General features: G+C 37.5%; 1 protein-coding gene across 1 annotated transcript in view; it reads right to left on the bottom strand.

Annotated features, from left to right (window-relative positions):
* Positions 1-12,554, bottom strand: part of LOC126188959 (importin-7) — a gene marked incomplete in the record, with an annotated part of 145,515 nt that overhangs the window by 7,612 nt on the left and 125,349 nt on the right. The window contains 2 exon segments of the mRNA XM_049930718.1: positions 371-514; positions 8,257-8,386. Coding sequence (XP_049786675.1) covers positions 371-514; positions 8,257-8,386 — 274 coding nt within the window.

Here is a 12,554-nt window from a genome sequence, read left to right as displayed (position 1 = left end):
TCCATCCGCAATGGTGACAGTGTTGTTTTCTCTCCAGCACAGCAGATGTCTCAAAATTTTAATTTCTCATCGGTGTGAACAGTACAGGTAACTGTAAAATTTATTACTGCGACACTGCTTTGCAGATGATTAGAAGCATAAAAATTTCGCATACCTATGTTCCTATCGGTGGTATCTTTCAAACAAAATCTCTAGTGTAACATTAAAACAAACAACAATGGGTAGTGCTTCAATTTCAACCCTAGTCCTTTCACACGACACATCACTTGAAATATGATATTAAGTAGATTTCCTCTAGCTACCTACAACTAAAATTAAATTTATTATTTTTTCAGGGAAAAATAATATTTAATAAGTATTTAATCCTCACCTCCACTCTGCTCTATCCTCTTACTCTCGGCTGCTGCCTTCCTCTGGTCTGCTAGAACCATGATTTCCTGGAGAGCCTTCTGTTGTTCAGTTGTCAAATCGGTAGTGAGAATTTGATACCATGTTGGATCACTGGCTTGAATATCTGAAACATTATGAATATAATTTAAAGTAACTGTGCAAAACAGTGGCGAAGGGAAACAACAATGGAAGGCTTGGGTTTAACATCCTGATGACAACATCTTTAGAGATGGAGCAAAAGGTCAAATTGGATAATGAAGACAGCAGTGTCTTTTTCAAAATAACCATACTGGCATTTCTGTTAAGCAATGTTAGGAGAGGGAGAGAGACCAGGGAGGGGGAGGGGGGGGGGGGGGGAATATCTCGGTGAACTGTTCACATTGACTTGGAAACAAGATAAAAATGAACAAATGTGCTACAATTATCTTAATCCAAATCAATGAACCAGTTTTTTCCTTTTATTCTGGTACAGTTTACAGCAAAATTAAATTCTCCTGCCTGAGGTGGGAGATAGTGACATGTTTGTGTAGAACAAAGTAGGTCATCACTGCTGATCTCTTATCAGTACTCCTTGCATCTTTGAATTTCAAATATTTGTAACAAAATTACTTACATATAACAATGCTTAACAATGAAATTTCCATAAAGAAATACACGCAATGTTTATAGATTTTGATACGTTGAATTCAAATATGACAATTTTTGATCTTTAGCTTCTATTTTCATACTCTATGAGATTTGTTACATCCTTATTTCTGTTTTTTAAGCTCACGTTTTCCTGTTATATCAGGAATGCCACCGAAGACACACACGAATGCTGTGTTTTATGCAGCTACAAGATACATACACTGTAATGTGATGTGATGACCTTTACCACACCTTCAGGTATATCAATAGATGAATATGTGCTCTGCATGACATTATGCCAGTATTTTGTTTGTAGCTAACACAGTTGAGATTGCTTGCCTTCCTGATTTACTACATAGAATCAAAACTAGAGTTATGTCCTACAGATGTGGTAATAACCCCCAACAATTTTTGTTACAAACAATATTGAGATAGGGGGCCAATGGTCGGAAATGCACATTTATCGTGTTAGGGACATACATAATGTGCATCGCTTAACAACAATGTAGCACATAGTAACCATTCAAAGCGACGACCACCTGTCTCAAAGCATGTATTGCAATGAGGCACCCAGTTCTGCCGCACTCTCTCAAAATATCCTGGGTGTCTGCTGTACACTGGAAAAGGCAGTAGGTGATGAACAGTATACACCCTGACCACCAAACAGACATACTGTACCCAACCTAGCTCATAGCTTGTGTGTTATGCATCACACTGGTGCAGGATATAGTGGTTGTGAAACAGCACAAATGTACAGAGGACACTTTCCCAACAGGCATTATCCTAATTGGAAGAGGTTTATCACTGTGGATACTAACTTACAAGAGACGGGGTCATTCACACCACAGAGAGGTGAGAAGACGATGTTAGACGTATGGCAATAAGCACCTGTCAACTTACCTGTGAACCACACACTTTGAAGGATACAGTGGAGAGAGTACTAGTGGAGCAGGTATTGCACACCTAGGCTCTTTTGACTGTGTGCAGTAGAGACGTGTGCATTGTTGCGATACATGCACTGAACTGGCAGTCATCTCTTTGAACCATAACTAAGTGTGCAAGCACTAGGACCAACAGATTTTGGGATTTTGAGCCCTGTATTCACTTCTGTCAATGGATTATCTATAACAGTGCTATTGTGCTGAACTTTGTACAGTTGGTGGTGTTCACAGATGAGGTCTCATTCACCTGTGATGATGTTTTCAATGGCTGCAACAGCCATGTCTGGATTGAGGACAATCCTCATGCCATCCACACTGCTGGTCACCAGCAAAAGTTCTCTGTCAAAATACGGACACACATTGACCAAATATGCCACCTTATTTGCTGCCTCCCAGTTTGTCTGGTCCACGTTACCTAGTGTTCCTGCAAGATGTGCTTCCATAATTCTTGGAGACTGTTGTCCGTGAAAGATGTGGTTTCAACATGATAGTGCACCAGCCCACTCTGATTTTAATGTCTGCAGGTACCTGATCAACACCTACATACTGTCATGACTAGATTGGAAGGTGAGGTCCTGTCCCATGGCCGGCGCAATCACTGGATCCTGGGATTACGTTACGATGTTGGCACATGAAACCCCACAGAAATGGATGAGTACCTACCTGTTAGGTTCCAAGCTGCCCGTCTCCCGCTATAACAGACACTAGAGATTCTCGCGTGTGGCGGAATTTCATGTCCTTTTGCCATGCATGCACTGAGACTAGTGGTCGTAACTTTAGGCAATTACTAGGATCTATGTTGTTGTTATGAAGTGTATGCTTGTTATAGATTGCTATGTCTGCTTGGCGCCTCTGCTCAAAGGATTTAACAAGAAAAAGAAGAGCACCATACAATACCCTAATATACTAAGTGTGATGCAACCAGTACCTCATGGAGTGGGCCTTCCAGCATCAGATCATCCAGTAGCTTTATGGGAGCCACTTGTAAATCTCAGTTCAATACTGTTATCACCAATATATGAGAAGCTTGGATTGATAAAGCCATCTGCAAATCAGTGAATACGAGCAACTTGCAAGCATTTGAATACTTTCATGGAAAATTCGCTGGATTGGGCACTTAAAACATCAAGCTGGGGTTATTAATTGGTCCATAAATATGTATAAGGTCCCTGGAGACAAGCAGTTTGAGTGTGTTCTCAGTCCTGATGAGCTGAACGTGTGGCAATGCCTTCAGAAAGTTACAACATTATTGGTGAGCAATAGAAGGGCTGAAAATTAAGTTGAACTTGTGGATCACCATCTATGCCTATGATAAACTGAAATGCAAAATGTCACTCAAAATGAACTTCATTCACATATCAACATTTTTCAGGCAGATTGTGGGGCATTTAGTGATGATCACAGTGAGAGGTTTCACCAAAAAAATCTCTGTAATGGAACACTGATACAAAGGAAGATTCAACGCTTCAATGTTTGCAGACTTCTGCTGCACTTTGTAGAAAGATTCACAACTTCCCTGTAAGCACCATGTGAAGAGAAAGTGTGTGCTGTACACAAGGTAGCTATGATTCTGTATGTATGTATGTATGTATACAGTGAAATAGGCAAAACTACAGGGCATGGATCCTAAGGGGCACCTGCAGCTATCAGCTGGAACCATCACTATCACAATTAACATTACCATCAAAATGAATTAGATAAAAACTTAGATAAAAACTTTATTCCTACAGAGAACCATATAACTCCTAGAAAATGACTTTCCAAGGCTGCTATCCAAAACGCACTCCCGTGATGGTGAAAAATAATTAAATTGCCAAAGACTGAGGGCTCTCATGGATGCGATGGGCTATCTAGCACAATACTAAAGCACAGTGCTGCCTCTTAGCCCAATAATTAATCCAATTTGTGATTTTTGCTTACAGAAGGGTGAGTTTCCTTACCTATGTAAGTATTCAACAGTGAAACCAATTTACAAAAAAGGAGAAAAGGATGATGTAGATAATTTTAGATTTATTTCTATGGAAATGGTGAGGGTAATCTATCATTTTAGTTCACATAATTTGCTGTCAAACATTCAGCTTCTTTTTGGAAGTGGTTTAACAGCTGAAATTTCTATATTCTCCTTTCTCTGGGAGATGCTGGATGGATTAAACAAAAAGGAGCAAACACATTGTGTGTTCTTTGATTTAAGTAAGGCATTTGATTGTTTTGGTCACAAAACACTGCAGAAGTTGGACCATTATGGAATAAGAACAGCAGCTCACAATTGGTTTGTTTCACACTTTAGGAACAGACAACTAAAGGTCATTCCACACAGTAATGAGAACAGGCGTGATACAGAGCTTATCTGCACAAAACTCTTGTAAAATTGGGGTAAGGTTATGGGACGGTGCCTCAGGAGTCAGTGTTGAGACCACAAATGTTTATATACCCAATGTATCGAACAGTGCAATTCAAGACATAAATTTGTGACTTGTAGAAAATAAACTGATGCTAACACACAGCCAGACTCAGTTTTCACAGTTTATTGCGCACAGTTCAACTAAAATTGAAATATTGATTTCAAAACTGGGCATGCGATTAGTAAGTCTGAACAATCCAAATACCTTTGTGTTCAGATAGAGAATAAGCTGTCATGGAAAGCCTATATTCAGGGTCTTGTTCAAAAACTGAATGCTGCTATATTTACCATTGGAACAGTATCTGGAATAAGTGATAGCCCAACACAAAAATCAAACTATGTAGTTTATTTGCATATGATTATGACGAGTCTAGGAATTTTGACACTGGCCTCTCAGAATGGAAGGAGCAAGCCTTCCTCCGTTTAGACCTGAAATGCAAGGGTAACTGCTAAGAGTCACTGGAAAAAAATAAGCAAATTCCTTTGTTACTCTGTTGAATATGCTAGTATATACTCAGCAGCTTATCTGCACAAAACTCTTGTAAATTTTGTTCCATGACCAAGGAGATTTGCTCCTCAATTTAATCCTACAGAACAAGACATGTAAAATAAAACAAGGCAGCTATTAACATCCTTATAGATTGTGTGTGGGTGTGGGAGCAACTGCAGCTCAGACAGATGTCAGCGCGCATGTGCGTCGTTATGGGCACTCAATGGTGAGGTTATCAGCAATCCTACAAATATTAAAAGAAATGAATGTGCACGAAATGACAATTGTCATCACACAGTAAGGAGGAAACCTATAAAATGATGCTCATTCACTCACTCCCAATTCACTTGGGTTGACCCACACAATCACTATTCTCATGCTTCAAGGCAATGGAGAGATGTTGAAAGGTGCTGGAAGCTGGGCCTAATACAGAAGTAAAACAACAGAGAACCTAGAATATAGGCACAGTAGAATGTGACTGGCTGACCACTTACAAAAAACCTAGGGAAGCCAGTCACTATGCTAACACATTAAGAACATCTGCCTAAAATTTTAGGAAACAAGTTGGACATATCACAAAACCTTTAAACTCACACCACATAAGTTTGAATGTTACTTAATATAGAGGACAGGTCTGTCGGCATATCTGCAGCTGCTCTCTGGTCCATAAATATGAGGTATGTCCACAAAGTAATTTCCATTTGGTTGAAAAAAAAAATTATATATATATATATATATATATATATATATATATATATATATAAGGAAACATTCCACGAAGGAAAAATATACCTAAAAACAAAGTGAAGTGACTTACCAAATGAAAGTGCTGGCAGGTCAACAGACACACAAACGAATACAAACACACACACAAAATTCAAGCTTTCGCAACCAACGGTTGCTTCATCAGGAAAGAGGGAAGGAGAGGGAAAGACGAAAGGATGTGGGTTTTAAGGGAGAGGGTAAGGAGTCATTCCAATCCTGGGAGCGGAAAGACTTACCTTAGGGGGAATAAAGAACAGGTATACACTAGCACACACACACACACACACACACACATATCCATCCACACATATACAGACACAAGCAGACATATTTAAAGACAAAGAGTTTGGGCATATATATATATATATATATATATATATATATATATACACACACACACCTAAAAACAAAGATGATGTGACTTACCAAATGAAAGTGCTGGCAGGTCGACAGACACACAAACGAACACAAACATACACACAAAATTCAAGCTTTCGCAACAAACTGTTGCCTCATCAGGAAAGAGGGAAGGAGAGGGAAAGACGAAAGGATGTGGGTCTTAAGGGAGAGGGTAAGGAGTCATTCCAGTCCCGGGAGCGGAAAGACTTACCTTAGGGGGAAAAAGGGACGGGTATACACTCGCACAGACACACACACACATATCCATCCACACATATACAGACACAAGCAGACATGGTCTTTAAATATGTCTGCTTGTGTCTGATGAACCCGTGATGCATTTGGCCATAAGAAATTAGTTAATGTTATCAAGCAACAACCTAACACTGCACTCCGAAAAGAAAGGTGTCCTTAATTAAAGAGATATTTGTGTCTACTAAACATTCACTAATAAACTTCCATCTAGATAATTTTCTCAATGAATATACTCCACCAACATTGTTATTCAATGTCTGAGCTCATTACTCTATTATCAGTCTACACTAGTTGGACAGAAATAACTCTGCACTAATGCTGTGTGGCTTCTCTCACGGCTGAGAAAGATATAATTTGACATCTAATATTAACAGGCCGCACAGAGTAAGTCTTACTAAAACTGCTTGATACATGTCAAGTGGCACTAAAGCACTGTCACAATAATTGCCATCTACCTCTTGTTAAAGCTTATCTACAGAGAAAGTGGAGTACTCAAAGACAGAATACATTTTTACCTGCAGTTGTCAGCAATAGTGAAACATAACTTGCTGAGCTCAGCAGTTCAATTAACAACTGATGCTTTTCTCAATTATGTCATTACTGCAAACTTCTTTAATACAACAATTTAACTGACACTTTGTAGTGGACCACTGGTAACAGTGTGCATATGATGTTAAGAACCTGGATTGGCGAAACTTAATTACAAAGTCTTGACATCTTAACTAACATGTAATTTAATTAAACTATACCATTTTCTACTAATGGATATACTACTTCAACAAGTTAATATGCTATTTTCATATGTTAAAAATATGGTTCAGATTGGTGTTATTCGGATTGACCACGACATTCAAATCACATTTATGGCCAATATTTTCGCAAAATTTCTCTTATTATTATGTAATTGAAGATTAAAAATCATTAAATATCAAGATTTGGTCATGTAATCAAAAACGCTCTGATGTTGGCTGAAGCTCTGGTAATGTCACAGACTAGGAGTAAGAGAAAAGTATACATGATTTACTGGAGCATTAGCCAAAGTTACTAGGTTTTTACGTACTTTTTCTGCAAATAGTTAAGCTATTTAGTGATAGAAAATGCATTTACAACTTTTAAGAACCAATAGAAAAATTTTGTAAATGCTGAAAGTGGAAACCCCACAAAAATTGTTGCATTTATGCTCCACTCACTTAGAGCAGCAATATGGGCAAGGACAAGTAAATGAGTCTGTACCTTATATCTAGATTCTTTATATCAGTCATGAAATACGACCCAAAGCACAATAAAATTGTTCTTACGTGGTACACAGCAGAAGTACAACAGGAAGCAGGCGCTCTGTGGCGGAACGGATAGTGTGTGTTACTACGGATACTAAGTTAATGGGTTCGAATCCTGGAGGGGGGGGGGGGGGTCATAAATTTTAAAAAGTTTTACACGAAACATGAAAACAGTGTTGGTAAGAACTCATTGTAGCAGTTGTTTCGATGGTGGGACGTGTTTTATGTAGTTTCAATTTAATCTTAGTCTGAGAAATGGACAACTGAGGGTAAATGCAACTACCCTGTTTACAAACAATTACCTTTCTTTCGAAACATTTGCTGGTAGTGAAGCTATCACACCATACTCCCACAGTACAAAGATGAGTAGGACGATGAGGTCTTTTATGCAGAGAAATATAAAGTATGTATAACATGCAGTTAATACAAACGTAAGGCCTGTGCTGTTTGTTAGTATAAGCTAACATGACTAATTAAGTGTTTTAGCAGGCTTTCAAATTATTCTGTTTTTATAAAAGAACACTGAAATTCGAGAAGAAAAAAAAAAAGACGTTATGAGCATAAAATGATATAATTAACCATTTAAGACTATTTCCAGGAACAGTCAAACACCCTATTTCTAATGGTGTATCATGTATTGGGGGGGGGGGGTGGAGGGGGGGGGGGGGGGGAGACCACTTGAATTCAAAGCCCGATACGTTAACAACTTACTCTGCATTAATTCCTTAAAAACAATGTACTCGTCTACTTCACAGTTCTCTTCATCAAGTGGAGTAGTGTAGCTTTCAAGCGCAGTCTCTTCATTTGCTTCAAATTCATCATCACTATCAGAGTCATCATCCTGAAAATAAAAAGAACAATATGCATACGATTGAAATAGAGATTATTCCATACAAGAACAAAGTCTCGGGTAGAATAATCATCCACTGAATTACAAGTCTCTCTCTCTCTCTCTCTCTCTCTCTCTCTCTCTCTCTCTCTCTCTCTCACACACACACACACACACACACACACACACACACACACACACACAACATTTTCAAAATAAGAATTGTAAGGTAATAAGGTAAGTTTTCCAGGTTATGTGCAACTGCTTCTACACTGTGAGTGGCCATCATTACTCAGATCACTCCTAAAATTTATTTGTTTCTTTCAAATTTAAGTTCGCACGGCAGTACCAGACAGTGTTTGTGCAATCATTGAGATATCAAACAATATGTTTGTTATTACTTTATAGCATTGCAGAACATACAGATGCACAAAGTGTTTCCAGATTAATGTTTACATTTGACAACGAGATGGTAGTATTTTGTGACCTGTAAATCTAGGGACTGGAAACTTCTTCAAAACAATGCATCTTTTTGTCTGCATCATAGCCATTTAGAAAATATTATTAATAATCTCATTTCTTCATGATGTGCCCATATCCCCACTGATGTGTTCAGGTACAACTGACTCCTCACCATTTGAAACTATAAAGAAAAGATAAAATTATGGAATCTTCTTCATTGGATTTAGAATTTGGTTGGCACAAAGCTGGATATTCATGCTACCACTCTTTCCAGTATTTGGTAATATTAAAAAGGTTCTTTGAGTGGCTTTAGATCTTTAGTAGAAATGTGTTCCTGTTGGACTCGGTATTCGTAAGAATTTGCAGCTTGATAGCTTTTCTTCCGAGATCATATTCCATGTCAAAACAACTAATTTGGGACCATTTTTCTGCTCAACCACAAAGGATTTCAATGAAATTTTATGTGAATTTTCACACATGTCAGTTCTTCACAGCAATACTGGTAAAGATATAGTCACTTGTTTGACTCTATGCACAACTTTGCACAGAGCAAACGAATTTCTGGTGACTAAGCCATCATATCTCAGGCAACATTTTGTTGAAAGAAATGAAATTTGACCTCCATGTACAAATTTAGCTGATTTCTTAAGAATAATACTGAAAAAATTTCGCAAGTCATATTCAGGCAGAAAATTTTATACTAAAACACCGGAAGAGTCGCCAGCAAAAAATATCAAACTTTTGTTTCTTATATCTTGAGGACTAACAGTGAAGATGAACATGAAACTTGGCATATAGTAACCTAACAATCCAAAAGTTCTCAGCTATAAAGTATTATTAACGTACCTATTCCCACTACTGAATAAATGGAGTACAAATTTGATGATTTTGTAAAAAGATAAAAATTTTCAAATTGGGTAAACGCATGCTGAACATGAAACTTAAAAAGCAATAGGTCGGTAGCACAAGGATGTGGAATGCAAAATTCCATTGACTTACTACTTTCCAATGCTCTAGAAACTCATCAAACAGATGACAGTTTTCATGAAAAGGTGAAAATAGGGTATATTTAACATTTCTTTTATAAGTACTGTTTTCTATTAAAGTTCATCCAAAACAACATGTTTTAACCCCCCCCCCCCTGAACAGTGGGTTTAATTTCCAACAAGTGCTATTAATGCTATGTAAATTGAAGCAAACTAGCCAGAAAAATCACACTGTGAATAAAACTTTAACATTGGCTTCTTATATCTTGTTGATTAAATGGTTAATAAATGTGAAACTGTGGACAACAACAACTTAGTACAATAAGGTTTTCCAATACACAATCTCATTCATGTTCTGTTTTCTAAATTTCTACAAAATCACTTAAAACTTGATTTTCGTAAAAGCTACAAAAATAGATGACATTCAATTTGCTTTTAGAAAATGTGTTTTCCATAACTGATTTCAAACTAATCACAATTGGAAAGAGCATGTTTTCAAGCATTCAGAAAACCAAGTTTGATTTGCAATGTGCACTAACATTACCTGAAAATGATGGCAAACTTGGAGGGGAATGAACTAACAGGATATGTTGTGGCAACCTGTTGCCCTTTTTTTTTTGTTGAAAGTGGTTTTTATTTTTAAATTGACAACAAGTAATATCACACTATATTGCATTGGTCAATGGTGTCATTGTCACAAACCATTGAAGAACATGAATCATCAACCCCATCACCATAGGGGGCATGACCAGTAGCTGTGCAATATCAGCAACAGGGTGGGTTTCTTCGTCCAGGTCCCCAAGCCTGTAATTTGGTTTCTTAACGTAAGTTCCAAAGCCTTGTCGTGATACCCGTCTACTTACAAAGCCATTTGTTAAATACATTATTTCCAATTCTCAAATTTGTGAGAGTATCCCACACAGGCAGCAAACAAAAAGTAATATCAATTTTCATTTTAAACTTAACATTGCAACATTACTGACATATCAACAAACACAATGATACACTAATAAAATTTATGCATCCTCAAGGGCAAGGTCTTTCACTTTATTGGTCCCAAAAGTCATGATGCTAGCTGGTTAGCAGAACAACATTTCATTTCCAAGTTCCTTTTTTGTTTAATATTGAGATGTGGCTGAGAGTATTAATTTAGAGAAAATTAGCTGCAGAGAGCACCTCAAAAACGCCGAAAAATGTGAACTGTAGTGTTGGTAAGTTTAAAATCATAACTGATATTACTGGTTGCTTGCTGCCTACATGAGATATTCCCAAAGGTTTAAGAATCTGAGATAAGGTACCTAGCAAATAGCTTTGTAAGCAGACAGGCACCACAACAAAGCTTTGGAACCTAAATTAAGAAATCAAATTACAGGCTTGGGAACCTGGATGAAAAAATCCACCCTGTGGCTGGTATTGCACAGTTATTTAGTGTGGCCTCTATGGCAATGGGGTTGACAATTCATGTTCTTGGACTGATAGTGACAATGTCACCATAGACAAATGCAGTACAGTGAGATGTTACTTGTCAATTTGACAAAAATCACAGGCATCGAAACATGGACAACAAGGTGTTACAATGTAGCCTGTTAGCGCATTCCCCCAAATCCGTCTGTCACTTTCCGTCTTTGTTGGTGCACACTGGAAATCAAATGTGATTTTCTGATGTCTGTAGACATGCTCTTTCCAAGTGTGATTAGTTTGAAATCAATTATGGAAAACAGATTTTCTAAAAGGAAATTGAATGTGGTCTGTTATTGTAACGTTTATCAAAGTCATGTTTGAATTGATTTTGTAGAAATTTAGAAACTGGCATGTGAACGAGATTCTATACTGGAAAATCTTATGTTACTAAGTAGTTGTGTCCATAGTTTCATATTTATCATGCCTTTAATCAATGACATATAAGAAACCCAAGTTAAAACTTTACTTGCAGTGTGATTTTTCTGGCTAGTTTGCTTCAATTTAAGCAGCAACATCGGCCCATGTTGGAAATTAAACCCACTGTTCTGGAGGAGGAGGAGCACTTAAAACACCTTACTTCAAATGAAACTGGTTTAGAAGCTCTAATAGAAAGCATAATTTGTAAAAGAAGTGTCAAGTATCCCCCTACTTTCACATTTTCATGAAAATCACAATCTTTTCAACGAATTTTTTAATTATTAGAAAATAGCAGGTGAATGAAATTTTGTATACCACATTCTTCTGCTACCGACTTATCGTGTGTTAAGTTTTACGTTCAGCATGCATTTACTCTACGAGATACAAGGGTTCAAAGTTCGCATTTGTTTCGTGCTGTGATTTTCATGCCCAACTTTGTTTCAAAGTATCTAGCTCTGCAGGCCAGCATTGGACAATCAAATACACTTTTTTTGGTCGTTAAAACCACGGTCTTTCTAACTAGTGCAGTTCGGAAAGTTTTAAAGAACAGTTTCTGCAAAATCAGGTTGTAGGTACCACAACTGTACCAATCTTCACTGGGGAAAAGTGTGAATGTTCATATAAAATTTTAACAAAATCTTATGGTCGAGCTGATGTGGAATGACTTAATAGGAGATGGTCTCACAATGCCGTTAATGACTATCACGGCTTAATTCACACGTATCTCTTCTGTGTATGTGTAAGAAAAGTTAAGGCAGAATGTGTATATGTATACGAGTGTGACCACAGAACATCTGTCCACCAGAAAGAATAGTCACCACCAAACTGTAGTCCAGTGCAGAGTTGACCACCCA

This window comes from Schistocerca cancellata, chromosome 5, assembly GCF_023864275.1.
Source record: "Schistocerca cancellata isolate TAMUIC-IGC-003103 chromosome 5, iqSchCanc2.1, whole genome shotgun sequence".
NCBI lineage: Eukaryota > Metazoa > Arthropoda > Insecta > Orthoptera > Acrididae > Schistocerca > Schistocerca cancellata.
The sequence above is the reverse complement of the archived record's forward strand: the minus strand, read 5'-3'. Positions and strand labels throughout refer to the sequence as shown.